The 14,567-nt window shown below is 42.2% G+C and overlaps 1 protein-coding gene across 4 annotated transcripts; it reads right to left on the bottom strand.

Annotated features, from left to right (window-relative positions):
- Positions 1–59: 59 nt before the first annotated feature.
- Positions 60–13,518, bottom strand: kel (Kell metallo-endopeptidase (Kell blood group)). 4 transcript variants are annotated; one of them, XM_034218911.1, is made up of 19 exons: positions 13,230–13,518; positions 11,818–12,139; positions 10,958–11,257; positions 10,737–10,858; positions 8,715–8,873; positions 8,199–8,270; positions 7,912–8,100; positions 5,551–5,711; positions 5,357–5,471; positions 4,707–4,802; positions 4,522–4,620; positions 4,366–4,443; positions 3,572–3,678; positions 3,398–3,487; positions 3,244–3,311; positions 2,611–2,759; positions 2,004–2,093; positions 1,169–1,320; positions 60–563 (listed from the first exon to the last, which is right to left on the bottom strand). In XM_034218911.1, exons 1-18 carry the CDS (start codon positions 13,254–13,256, stop codon positions 1,174–1,176), a joined length of 2,391 nt encoding a protein of 796 aa, XP_034074802.1. In that variant the 5' UTR covers positions 13,257–13,518; the 3' UTR covers positions 60–563; positions 1,169–1,173. The 4 variants fall into 4 exon arrangements, with proteins under 4 accessions (XP_034074802.1, XP_034074803.1, XP_034074801.1 ...); XM_034218912.1 differs by lacking the exon at positions 60–563 and having other exon boundaries at positions 960–1,320; positions 4,366–4,437; positions 13,230–13,517; XM_034218910.1 differs by lacking the exon at positions 60–563 and having other exon boundaries at positions 960–1,320; positions 13,230–13,516.
- Positions 13,519–14,567: the final 1,049 nt, after the last annotated feature.

Genomic DNA, 14,567 nt, shown 5'->3' with positions numbered 1-14,567 from the left:
GATGAGTGGTTTTCTTTCATATAGAGCGAGACATACACAAAAGATTCAGACATCATAAGGGACGTTGATAACTTTAAGAACATGGAGCCGTTATTTTCATTAAAATCTCATCTGTCAATTATTTTCTCGATGAATCAATTACTGGTTTTGTTTAAAAACAGTAAAATTGCAAATAATAGTTTTTTAAAAGACAAAGATTTCTTTGTATTTACTTTTGTCAGTCCAAAAATCCAAGGTATTTAATTTCAATCAGGACTTCATTTTGTTTAAAGAACATTTATTGACACATGCCATATGATAAATGTTAAGTCTTCGGCGATTAGATCCCGATCCTGAAATCGTATATCTAAAGGGGGAAATGCAGCCGTGAGCATATAGGGAACCCCCCGGGGTCTAGACACCGGTGATGATGATGATGAAGATCTGGATTTGATGAGGAGATGGGATGAAGAGGAGGTGTGATGAGGTCTTTGTGTTAACTCTGCTGGCACTGGATATGATGAAAGGAGGTGGATGGGGAGGAGGCGGCGGGCGGCAGCATGAACACCTGAAATCACAGCTGACTGCAGGAGAGAGGAGAACCATTTTAAAGTTTGGCTGCAGCTCGGTGATTGGCTGCTGAGAAGAATGTAATAGGTTAGCAGGAAGCCCGTGGTGAGCTGATTATAAGCAGTCTTCCTGAAAGAACTTGCGCTGAGCTTCATTTAACATGATATAGCACAGCGAGAAGAACATTACTTCAATATTTCAGATGCTGAAAACTGCATTTTCTCCTTTTCATGATTATTCCATCATCAAAATATTTTGATATTCGATTAGTGTCCTAATGCAGAAGACGCATAAAATACATCAGAACAGGGACAACAATAATGTACATACAGATAAACTTGAAATGAAAGGAGATCAATGCATGTAACCGAGCTTCAGGTTGTTTGTATAAAGTGGATCTGTGAAACAAATTGAACTTGTGTAACATCTTGTGCAATTTATTGAAAATCCAAACATATTAACAACTATTGATACAAAAATGTCCACCATAAATGTTGTTATATGTAATAATAACATGTTTGTAATAACTTTTTGTAAACAATCACAGTGTGCTTAGGTTCTGCAGCGGATAGTTTGTTTTGCCAGACAATCCATTATAATATAAAACTAGAAAACAAACCCTCCTCAGCATGTGTGTAATGAGTGCTGCTGGGTCTGATTGGGGCACTGCAGGCCTGCAGGACACAGGTCCGACTCGGCACAAAGCACTGTGATCAGGAAGGAGGACTCCAGCGGCATGAACTCACGGTACGGGTCGGAGTTACAGTTCAGCTGGAGAAGGAAAATAATAAGACATTCAATCAGCCGTTGAGATGAGGGGATGACAATTGTAACCAGAGGTGGACAAGTGACTCCATTTTTTTAATGTAGAGGGTCCCATGGGGGTTTCCCTTCACTGTAATGTGTCATATAGGTTTGTGTGCATGTAAATGGTCTGCAAAGGCTATAATCCCAAATGTCTCCCTGCCTGAAACGCCTCCATTGGACTCCTTTGTTTACTTCTGGAACATAGCGACATTACGATGTAACACTCACACTTCTATTGGCTAGCGCTCCAACATATTGCATGTGAAAGGCTGAAGGGCGGGACATCTCTAAGAGGTTGACCAATCACAGCGAATAGAAGGAATACCACAGGGTAAAATACTCATCCGCGGGTAAAAGTCCTTCATTATAAATTGTGCTCAAAAGTACTGGCATCAAAATATACTTTAACTATCTTAAGTAAAAGTACACGTTATGCAGAATGACCCATTGCAGCAGCATTAATGTGTTCATCACTTGAATGTTGCACTTTTTTGAACACTAGGCCTACTGGGTAGCTGAACCTATAGTGAATATGATAATGTACTTGTTGAAAATACTCATTGTTTTTCACTTTAGTACAGTACTTTCGTAAATGTACTTCGTTACATGCCACCTCTGATTGTAACCTAATAATAGAATCCCAGTACCTGAGAGAAAGAAGTGAGAAACAGACGAGTGTGTGACAGTCCTGAGATGGAGGTGTCACTCGGATCGTTCCTCAGACTCTGACGATAAGCCTGAGGAAACAATGCAGATATTTGAGCTCCATGTTGCTGCACACACACACACACACACACACACACACACACACACACACACACACACACACACACACACACACACACACACACACACACACACACACACACACACACACACACACACACACACACCACACACACACACACACACACACACACACACACACACACACACACACACACACACACACACACACATACACACACACACACACACATACACACACATACCATGTATACATCACTTCAGGGGACATTACATTGACTTACATGCATTTCCTGGAGACTTATCCTAACCATAACCATAACCAACACATGCCTAACCCTTAACCTAACCCCTAAACCTAACCAAGTCTTCACCCTAAAATGAATGATTCCCCTCATGGGGACCTCCATTATGTCCCCATAAGGGAGGCGAGTCCCCACACGTGACTGTGTAAACAGATGTAGGTCCCCACAAGTACACACACACACACACACACACACAGCTCACCTGCAGAGTGATCTTCAGAGCAGAGTACTGCAGCCACAGCTCCTGCTGCTGCGCTGCTGACAGAGAGAACGCTGCACCCTCTGTCACAGTGAGGTAGTGACCCCACACACACTCCCCCACCGCAAGCACTGTGTCACTCTGAGAGGAAACTACAACACAACAGAGAGATTTATATGATTCATGCATTGATCGATCTGTGGAGTGGAAAGACGACAGCTGTTATATCTCGAAAAACCTGTTATTATTAAAGAGGCCCTTCTAGGCTTTTTGTGGTTTCCCTTATCCTGTAGTGTTTTTTATAGGTCTTGTATGTCAATGGTCTGCAAAGGCTAAAATCCCTGTTTCTCTCACAGTGACTTCACTATGAAGCACTTGCTATTCTATTGGCTAGCGCTCCAACACATTGTACGTGATAAGCTAAGGGGCGGGACATCTCTAAGCAGTTGACCAATCACAACAGAGCTGGCCAGCTAACCAATCAGAGCAGACTGGGCTCTGGTTTCAGACAGGGTGAAAAGAGGTAGAAAATAAAGAGCTTTTTGAACATTAAAGCAAGGAGACATGTCACAGTAGAGGCACTACATATTGATATGAACCTGAAAATGATATAACACAAACATGAGATTCTCTTACTGTCAGGCAGAATCAGGTGGAGGATATCTTTGGCCAAGCGGAAACCCATTACACCATAATGCATTGCCCTGTTAAGAATGAAAACAATCATGTTCAATACATTTCTTATATGAAAACACTTTCATGGTTCTTTTAAAACCAGTGTACACCTTACCTGGGATAGCTAGGATGGAAGAGAGGAGGGACAAACATTCCCATGGGGAAGAGGAGCTCGTCACCGAGGAGAATTGGTGTGACAGACAGACTAAAAGAAAAAAGGAAAGTTCAAATACTAGCTCCAAACATTCATATCTACTGTCAAATAGAATTGAATAGATGCAACCCTCACATATCAGCCGCCTCCGCCTGCTCTGCCAGGAGTTGACTTAGTCTCCTTTGCCACATCGACAGGAGCTGGACGTAGTTGGAGAAGAAGCCGCGTGTGTCTACGGTCACCTACAGGTACATACTGACTGTTACTTGTTTTTCTCCAATAAAGGGATTACAATTATGTACAGTACAAATAACATTAGCCACACTGTTGTCTAAGGGAGTTAAGGTGAGTTCAACTGCACAATATGACATGTGCTGCATCGTGGAGTAGCAAGGCATTATGGGAGTTGTTGTCTTTACAACCTTTGCCAATAGACGTCCCAGGGGCGCGTGTTTCTCTAACAGACTCTGTGATTAAAGCCAGTTCAAATGTTTAGTAAAGCAGTTACAGATAATGTTTGCGTAGCTTGTTTCTGCTAAAACCTAAGATCCAGATGTCCAATGACTAACATTCCTGATACAAATGCAATATATTGTTAAAAATGACCCAAGATCTGAAAAACCTATCCAAGAAATGGCTCAAAATGTTATATTTAAGTACATTTTTGACGCTGGAACATGCTCAAAGATATAATATGGATACAACATTATCAGAGGTGACATAATAAAACACGTAGTTTAATATATCATATTTTTTCTGGGTTTGAACATTTGACACAACTCAACAAAATATGAATGCCATAGCTTGTTTTTTAGTGTAACAGATTATACCTTAAACTAGGGTTAAACTCACAGGGAAAAAAAGTTTAACTTGAGTTTGAATAAATGACATGAAATTAGGAGCTGTTATACTCCACTTCTGTAATGTACCTCAGAAAAAAGCTGGTCGATCACAGCCTCAGTGGAGGTCTCATTTGTCGTCCAAAGTCTTGGAGTTAAAGACTGAACCTGGAGGACGAGATGCTGTTAGTGATATCTGAAACACCAACCAAGTTCAGTTTCAAGAATTCCTGCTTCACTTGTTACCTTCTTCATGACGGACTGGAAAGACTTCGCATCTGTCCAATTGAGTTCATGTAATTTGGATTTAAAGGAGGAGAAGATATTTTCAATAATCTCCTCTGCCTGTTTAAAAAACCAAAACACTTTGAAATACACACCAGCCTTTTAATTCAATCAATGTCCAAACGAACGTCATAATGGCTGCTCACCTCCCTGTGTGCTGTCCTCTCACTGAGAAGGTGTGTGAGCACTGAGTGAAACCCTCTCTCAGTCTCCAACACACAGCGTTTCCAGCGAGGGGCTACCTGGTGAAGACAACCAAGATGTGACTCAACACAACAGCTCATACATGTGTCAGATTTATTTTTATGGGCCCTTTGAAGCTTTCGTTTTTTTTGTCCTTTTCCTGTAGTTTGTTATATAGGTTTGTGTGCGTAAGTTTTAGTTTGTTTGTGTATGTAAATGGTCTGAAAGGTGAGTGAGTTTCTCTCCCCCCTCCTGAAACGCCTCCATTGGACTCCTTTGTTTACTTCGGTAATATTGTTACATCACTTTGAAACATTCACGCTTCTATTGGCTAGCTCTCCAACACATTGTACTTGATAGGCCAAGGGGCGGGACATCTCTAAGTAGTCATCCAATCACAACAGAGACAGCCAGCTAACCAATCAGAGCAGACTGGGCTCTGGTTTCAGACAGAGGGTGAAAAGAGGTGCTGCAGCACAGGCAGTATGAGACAAATAAAGAGCTTTTTGAACATTAAAGCATGGAGACATGTCCCAGAAGAGGACAACATATAAATATGAACCTGAAAATGAGCATCCTTTTTCTAAAGTATTTCTCGCCTCCCTTTACTCACCCCTCCAGTGTGCCCCAGAGCCACGGACAAGTTATTCTCTGTGTCTGAGAACCTGGAGTCCAGCGCAGGCATCAGGGTGTGCAGCAGGTTGAGGACCATGAAGGTGTGAACGGGGCTGCGGATGGAGTCAGAGGTCAGAGGAGGACAAGTCTGGGCATATTTGACGGTGGTAGGTTTTGTGTCACTTACAGTACCTGGTGCTCGGCTCATGCTTCTTCAGCCATTTGCTGATGATGCGGGACATGTGCTGGATGTAGAGGGAGTTATGCAGAAGCACATGGTCGTCCTCGGTGAGAGGCAGCGGGTGGAAAGCTGCCCGCAGACAGGACAGCCAGTCTATGGCAGGGGCCTTGGTCTGTTGGCAGATTGGTCAATTATGACAGTAGGTGAAACTAAAACTACACACACAATAAGCAGACACATATTACTGTTGTCCTTTCTGTTGTCTTCTTATTAAGTGTTAATGATGATGTAAAGCACTTTGAATTGCCTCTGTGTCTGAAAATGTGCGATATAAATGACCGTACCTAACCTTACCACACATCTCATTCTCATGAACGTAATTTCTAAGCCTTGTCATCCCCATTAACCCTACAGTGTAGCTATCTCTGGTCTCATGTTAACCAACTGGCTGTTTGTTCTTCTTGGTGTGGCAATTAAAGAGGACTCAAGTTGATCCCAAAGCCAATATATTTAAACTGTATGACTGTACCTACACAGTTCTCCTATCAGGTATTCTGTATGCATAGTACAGTAGCTTCATGCTTCCAAGAACTTTGTGAACAACTGAAACTAAATCTAGCAAACACACTCTCAAATCTAACTCTAACTAAACTGTTTATCTGTTTTATTTGTTTTATGTCCTATATATATTCATGTACAGTTAGAGGAGCCTGTGACTTAAGTGTTTCATTGCCATATCTACACTGTAGCTAATGACAATAAAGCCTTGAATCTTGAAAACTTGAATGACATAAGACAGTCAAAACTTAAAGGTCACCTATTATGCAAAATCCACTTCTCCATGTCTCTTCTACATCAACATGTGTCCCCTCTTCTTCATGTCTCTTCTACATCAACATGTGTCCCCTCTTCTTCATGTCTCTTCTACATCAACATGTGTCCCCTCTTCTTCATGTCTCTTCTACATCAACATGTGTCCCCTCTTCTTCATGTCTCTTCTACATCAACATGTGTCCCCTCTTCTTCATGTCTCTTCTACATCAACATGTGTCCCCTCTTCTCCATGTCTCTTCTACATCAACATGTGTCCCCTCTTCTTCATGTCTCTTCTACATCAACATGTGTCCCCTCTTCTTCATGTCTCTTCTTCATCAACATGTGTCCCTCTTCTTCATGTCTCTTCTACATCAACATGTGTCCCCTCTTCTTCATGTCTCTTCTACATCAACATGTGTCCCCTCTTCTTCATGTCTCTTCTTACATCAACATGTGTCCCCTCTTCTTCATGTCTCTTCTTCATCAACATGTGTCCCCTCTTCTTCATGTCTCTTCTTCATCAACATGTGTCCCCTCTTCTTCATGTCTCTTCTACATCAACATGTGTCCCCTCTTCTTCATGTCTCTTCTACATCAACATGTGTCCCTCTTCTTCATGTCTCTTCTACATCAACATGTGTCCCCTCTTCTTCATGTCTCTTCTACATCAACATGTGTCCCCTCTTCTCCATGTCTCTTCTACATCAACATGTGTCCCCTCTTCTTCATGTCTCTTCTACATCAACATGTGTCCCCTCCTTCTTCATGTCTCTTCTACATCAACATGTGTCCCCTCTTCTTCATGTCTCTTCTACATCAACATGTGTCCCCTCTCTTCATGTCTCTTCTACATCAACATGTGTCCCTCTTCTTCATGTCTCTTTACATCAACATGTGTCCCCTCTTCTTCATGTCTCTTCTACATCAACATGTGTCCCCTCTTCTTCATGTCTCTTCTACATCAACATGTGTCCCCTCTTCTTCATGTCTCTTCTACATCAACATGTGTCCCCTCTGTGGAAAGAGACTCTGAAAGTTTCAGGAACAAAGATTCTCTCTCTTTTTGATCCATTTCTATAAAAAACCTGTCTGAAAATGAGCTGATCAGATTTTGGCCACTTTATGATGTCATAACGATGTTTTGTCTCGTGTAACCATTAGCCAATCACCAACAAAGGTAACCCCCCCCCCCCCCCCTTATCCCCTGAATCTCCTCCTAGAGCACCATTGAGTTCTTTGTAACCAAATCTCTCTCAGAGGGGCGTGGGGAGGGGCTCCTTATTTTCATCTGAAGTAACAGACAGAGAATCAGCACTTTGGAAACAGGGCTGAAACAGAGGGGATTATGGGATGCTGCAATGATCTGTTTGGTGTTTCAGCCAATCAGGGACAGGTTCTGGATATATCTGAGACCTATAATATATTGATGAAAAACAGTATAATAGGGGACCTTTAAATGAAATAAGACAGTCAAACATTAATCAAATTTAAAGGAAGGACAATGCAACCCTTCTGAAACCCCTTCAGACGCAGTGAGTGTTTGTCTCCTGTTGTACCTGCAGGTCTCGGAGGGTGATGCGCTCGTACAGCCGCCCTGAGGCCAGGCGGTGCTGCAGAGGAGCAGCAGCCACAGCCAGCTCAGAGGACAGAGAGATGAAGGTCCACACGTGGTGCATGCTGCTGCTGGGGGGGGCGCCCAGCAGGGCCAGGTACCTCTGACAGGACGCCAGGAAGGGGCGCAGCATCTGGAGGAACAGAGACGGGAGGATGATGAAGGATGGATGAATATTGATGAAGATATATTTGAAACTCGAATCAATTGTGGACCGGCTTAATCATCCACCTGAGCGTTAGCTTGAGACTTCAGTGTCCTGATGTTCCACTCGATGGGGATCAACAGGTCCGGCTGATCAATCTATAGAGAGAAAAAGGTTTGAGTAAAAGCAACAAGGCAAATGTATACAGCACCTTTCAACACAAGGCTATTCAAAATGCTTTACAAAAATGAAAAACATTAAGAGCATTAAGAAATAGTGCAGAACACATTATAAAATGGCCTTTAAAAACAGTCATTAAAAAGCACAAAGATAAACCTCAAACAAGCTAATATAGAAATAACACAGGTATAAAATACATCAGTAAAACGTACAGTGCAGTGTAACGTAAGAATATTTCAGTTTAAAGCAGCGACAAAAAGAAAAGTCTTCAGCCTGGATTTAAGAATGGCAGCTGCAGGTTTCTGGGAGTTTGTTCCAGATATTTGGAGCATAATATCTGAACGCTGCTTCTCCATGTTTAAGAACAATCCTAGTTTGCTGTGCTCCCTATGTTAGGACACATTACTCCAAAGGATACTAGCCTGTATGTATCTCTTGGTCGATCCAGGGGGCGTTTCATTTGGGTCTTTGCCCACGTACAGGTTGAAGAAGGGAAATGTGGCGTAGTCTCTCATGAGAAGGCTCAGGGTGGAGTTCATATCGGTCCGATTCCACTGACCTGACACCGCCCAGCCGCCCAGCTGCAGACACAGAGAGAGAGAGATTATATACTATCATCATATCAAGTTCCTGAAACAGACATCTTGTTAGCTTGGATAAAACCCTGCTATGTTATTGATAGGATGCATAATTTATTAGAGTCCTGTATTGTCTGATTTCCATTTACCCCTTAAAAGTCCCATGTCATGCTTTTCCGGTTATTACCCGTCCCCTTGTGTGTTATGAAGGTTTTTATGCATGTGAACGGTCTGCAGAGTCAAAACCCCTCAAAGTACACCCTGTAGCGAGTACAACTCTAACACAGTCTATGCTGCCCCAGAACGCCTCGTTGGAGATTTCTCATTTTCCATTGTTTACTTCCTGGGTTCTGTGAGGTGTGAATACCCAGAGGCCACACCCTCTGCCAACCTTTCACGAAACAAAGCTTCCCAAACCTTTCAGCGATTCATGCCGGATATGTACAGCGTAGGGCACTGAAGAACGATGCTGTTCCTACTTTGGACCAGCGGGAGATTCGGGTACACAACCTGTAAGTATTCATTGTTGTTTGTGTATTTATGATGTTTAAAACAAACAAGGTATCTACCACGACTGTTTAAATGGGGTTAACCCTAACCCTAATCCTTGCAGCAGCTGCGAGCAGCAAGAGCCTCTCAACGTCCCGACCAATTAGAGCACACTGGGCTCACAGGGGGGGGCAGGAGCTCCAACAAGCCGTTTAGGACTGAGAGTGAATACACATACTTTACAGAGATGCTGTGAGAAACCAATGTGAGTTTGGAAAATTGCACAATATAAATCTATTCTAGTAGACCTCAACAATGGAATTATGATCAGTAGAAATGGCCATGACCTTCAAGGAGAGTAATCAAATATTGCATTTGGAAATTTTTATTGTGGGATGTGTTAGGGAATAATTTGCTTAAGTATTCAACCTTTGACACTGTTCATCATTTTCTCCTCTCACTGTCTCCTTTCCCACGGCATAGGTCTACGGCCTTGCTGCTATCTCTCTTAAGGAGGGGCAGCTTGGGCGCATTGTTGTTGCCAGTCTATGACAGAGCACAAGCCGCTATGAGGTAGTTTAGTGTTCAGGGACGAAGGTTCCCTGGCGCGCGTTCTTTTCTATGGACGAGAGCTCTAGTTAGATTCAGGGTCCATAATGCTTTAGTCTCACTGATAAAGAATGTTGATTATTACACTCCGAACTAGTTAAAACCTCGAGCTACAGAGTTCTTCAGAATTGGTTTGGCAACCGCTGTGTCCACTCGTGACACACCTCCTGTCTCGCCAATTCTCCGGCCGTAACTCCAAATAAACAGTCAGTGTTTGCCATCAAAGCTCCAGCTCTCCTCGTGCCTCTCTGAGTCCTGTTTCTAATTGCTACAGAAGTTTCCCCCACAGAATGTAGGCTCACATTTTAATAGTTTATTTCACCCCCCAATTGGATCATTTGTAAATCAATGACTCCCCTGTGTTACGTGGGAAACACAGGGTGAGAAAACGGAATCTTTCAGAAAATGTAGTTGGGCCAAAACGAAAAAGTAGGCTATCCAGTTGTACGCTACCTACTTCCTAACATGCATTTTTTTTACTATTAAAACACTAGTAAGGTGAAGAGAACACAACTGGATACATGAGACTTGGATTTTATTGTATACGTTATACGAGTGTTTTTAAACTGGTGTTTTGATATAGATTTTCTTTTGTTTAATAATTATTTTACTTCAATCTATCAAGACTTTTGTTTCTTCATTTAGCATTCATTCAGGGTTAGGGTTAACCTTTCTTCCCAAACTAAAGCTCACACTGGGCAGGTAGTTCATATACAAATACTCATTTTGGAGGTAAAGTACTTATTTAAGAAAATATAGTTATCTCACTTTCTGAATGAGCGTGAGGAAGGGCTCTGCTCCAGCTGTCTCTATGGATCTGGTGTCCAGGCAGGAGTGGAAGAATCCTCTGGCCTTCTGCTCGGCTGCACTGCCTGCACTGTGGTTCGATTCTGACAAACAGACATAAAGATATTGATTGGGACCATACCTTGATATGAATATACCTCCTCATACAGAAATGATGAGATGTTTTGAGTGCAGGCTCCTACCCAGAATCCCCCTGAGATACTGCAGCAGCACAGTCTTTCTGTCCAGAGCTTCCTCTTCTCTCAGTCCTCTGTTGTCTCTCTCTGCACTCTGTCCTCTCCTCTCTGTCCACGCTGTCTCTTCCTTGGGGTTCTGTGGATGTCCGGGGATGCCCTGACCCCTCAGCCTCCCCCTGCCGCCTGGTGACAGTCTGTCAGACCCACAGCTGGACAGGAAGTAGTCGCAGGGCTGCGTGAAGGGATCAGCAGAGGAGGACAGACGGGCCGATGCCCACTGACAGGCGGGGGACAGACAGGGAGTCACTGCAGGACAAAGGGAGAGAAGAGGCATGATTTTAAGGGTCCCTATTATGTGTTTTTCCTTTCCTGTAGTGTGTCATATAGGTTTGTGTGCATGTAAATGGTTTGCAAAGGCTACAATCACAAATGTCACCCGCATCGATTGGACTCCTTTGTTTACTTCCTTGACATAGTGACATCATGTAATACTTGTGCTTCTATTGCCTGGCGCTCCAACACATTGTACGTTATAGGCTAAGGGGGCGGGACATCTCTAAGTGGTGGACCAATCACAATAGAGCTGGCCAGCTAACCAATCAGAGCAGACTGGGCTCTGGTTTCAGACAGAGGGTGAAAAGAGGTGCTGCAGCACAGGCAGTATGAGAGAAATAAAGAGCTTTTTGAACATTAAAGCATGGAGACATGTCCCAGGAGAGGTAGTTGACACAAAATACTGAAATGAGCATAAAAGGCCCCTTTAGCAGTCTCTTTAACATCCTATGGGACCCTGAGTCAGGTCAAACCAAGTCAGACAAAAGGTGAGACGTATTGTGTCATTTTGAAGTGTTTCTTTGTAGGCCTACCTTTGCTTTCCTGGTTTGTCCTCCTGTGTTGAGGGTTATGATGCTTATAGTAAATCAGTCCCAGAATAACAGCACATAAGGAGAAGCCGAAGAGAAGCAGCTTCCTCCTATGGTTTATCCACACAGCCTTTACTTGGTGCTGGAGCCCGGGGTTAGACTCCTGGATCTGGGTTTGATGGATCTGGGTTTGAGTGTTCTGGGTTTGTTGGATCTGGGTGGTGTGGGGGGGATCCTGGGTGGGGACAGGCGGCTGCAATAAAGATGGAGGCTGGAGCCCCCCCTCAGGTTCTGGCGGTGACGATGGATGGACCGATAGCTGAGGCTGGAGGTGATCAGATGAAGTGGTCAAATTTTAAGCAATAACATTCTTTTTAAATGTAATATTTTATGTAATTGCTATTATAATAATCAGGTTCAGAAATCCTTTATTTGTCCCACAGCAAGGAAATTAACTAAACAAATCTTAAAGGTTAAGCATTAGTAAATTGATAAATGATATGTTATAGATTACTATCTCCCACTTCAGTTATTCCATGCTTTTCCAAGATTTTTGGGGGACTACATTTTAAGCATTTAAACGTGTATAATATTGTATAAACACGGTATGGACTCCAATACGCCTCTTTGTCTTCAACCCTTTATTTCACCCTTTTCTAAAAGCTTACTTATAAAATGTTAACAAGTACTTAGTGATATCCCTGTCAAGACTCTAGAAATGAAAAATTAGAATTGCTTTGATTCCAACATATTGCTGTTTTTAACTGTAATTTACGATGTGAAGTAAAAGTTATGTTGTTTTATACGTTTTTTTACCTTACCCGTTTTATTCCTTTTCATTTTTTCTAAGTCACCTGTCTCAACTTTCTTTTTAAACGTGCAAATAAAACATAACGCCTGTTCACTAACAGAAATATAGTAATATAACGGGACTTAACAGATTGAGTCAATAAGTGTGGTCATCGACTCAGCAGTAAAAACCCTCTGTCATGCACCTCTCCCCGAAACACATGCATGGCTAGAAAAACAAGAGTTTCTTCAAGAGTTTGAGTGAACACAGAGTTAATAACTAAAATAAAAACTATAATTCGTGGTCTACATATTTTATATATCTTTAACAGTATTGGAACTGGCAAGCAGCATGTGTTATGTCCTGCAATGATCCAAAGTAACCAGAGAAAGCTGATTTAAACTAAATCAGTTTGCTTTTGGCAACACAATCATTGGCAAAACAATTTCAGCACATTGTAGAATCTATCAAAAACACATCATATAAATAATAACGACATTTCCTTGGCAGGAACATGGGTGGCTCTGCTCCAGTTTCCAGCAACTTCAAAAAACACTCACATTAGCCTCATGTGAACACAGTAAACAGCTTCATAACAACATGTCAACTTTCTCACAGATCCTACCTCTGGGTCTGTTGGAGTTCCACTCATTCTGAGCAGATGGATGTGTCTCTCTGTGTTTCCCCAGCCTGTTCTCTGTCTTTCACATTTGATGTTTAACTTCACGTGTGCCGTGCTGTCCGTCAAACAGCTCTCTATCTCTCTGCATCACTCACTTCTCTCCTGACGCTCTGATAAAAACAACTCTGCAGGCCACGTCTTACTCTCCTCTCCAGATGATCCTGACTGAATCTGCTCTGCAACATGCATGAAAACTCTCCATCCTGTGTGTAGGGTTAAATGCTTGGGAACAGAAGGCCTGCAGGGTTGATGAGTTGAGGCAAACACCTTTTTTTTGTTGCCTGTACATTGTTGCATTGTATTGAATGCGGGTATGCACGTCCTGCAGAGTAAACACGCTCTGATGCACACCCACTCACGTCCGCTGTCGTCACTATCAGTGCAACGCAGGGCTGTTCACTACTGATAGAGCACATCATCCAGGGTCTGAGAGGAAACACGTCTCATGAGAGTCACATGGAGGCCGACCAGGGAGAATATGGTGGAAAAACAAACATATTAATTTAACGGGGCACATTAATAAACATTGCTGTCAATGCACCAGAGTGAGTGCTTGTTCATCTGCAGCTCCTGGACGGATGTTACAAGTTCAGCCTAAAAGAAAATTATAGTATTGAAAAAATTCATGAAATCATCCAAAACATTTTATCATGCAACGAGGAGGCTCACATTGCAGGACATGGCAATACAAATAAAACACATTTTATAACAATAATATAAACGACAAACCTTTTTTGGGACTATTTGTGTGTTTCCCCACCACTTTTTAAAATTGCCAATTGTGTCCCCACCACTTTTTAAAAGTATAACTTATGAATGTTCTTGAAAATAGCGTGCACAAAGAAATGTAATAAACAAGAACACTGGTTTAGTGTCAAGATGTTAAAAAAGTAATGTAAATTAAGAATAGTTCCTCCTTACTCTACTGACTCTAAAATGACCCAAAAAAATGCGGCAATGTTGGGGTAGGCCTACTTGTAATTTTTCTCAATTGTTTATCTTTTATTCTTCTCTATGCAATGCAATTTGTACATTTTACTGCACTACGTTTATTTGATAACTGTAGTAACGCAGTAATTAAAAAAATAACGCAACAAATAAATTAATGTAGTGGCAATTTCTTATGTTACCTTATATGGTAAAACCAAATGCTTCTAAAAAGCATTGTCTAACACTACTGTACCATTTCGGCATATGTGCTGTTTTCTGTGCATACTCTGGGTTATTATTCTCAAGCGCTTCAAGGCCACAGAGCTGATTTGGCAGACTATGTTGAAACTA

Source organism: Gymnodraco acuticeps, unplaced genomic scaffold (assembly GCF_902827175.1).
Source record: "Gymnodraco acuticeps unplaced genomic scaffold, fGymAcu1.1, whole genome shotgun sequence".
Lineage (NCBI taxonomy): Eukaryota > Metazoa > Chordata > Actinopteri > Perciformes > Bathydraconidae > Gymnodraco > Gymnodraco acuticeps.
Note: the sequence above shows the minus strand (reverse complement) of the source record. Positions and strands in the feature narration are given on the sequence as shown.

Bases quoted from the DNA above. Each gene is read 5' to 3' on its own strand.
- kel (XM_034218911.1), bottom strand. From the start codon at position 13,256: ATGAGTGGAACTCCAACAGACCCAGAG. The intron at 8,874-10,736 runs GTGAGATAACTA...CTGTGTCTGCAG, and splicing joins TCCTCACGCTCATTCAGAAA to CTGGGCGGCTGGGCGGTGTC. The intron at 2,760-3,243 runs GTAAGAGAATCT...GTTGTGTTGTAG, and splicing joins CCACCTGATTCTGCCTGACA to TTTCCTCTCAGAGTGACACA.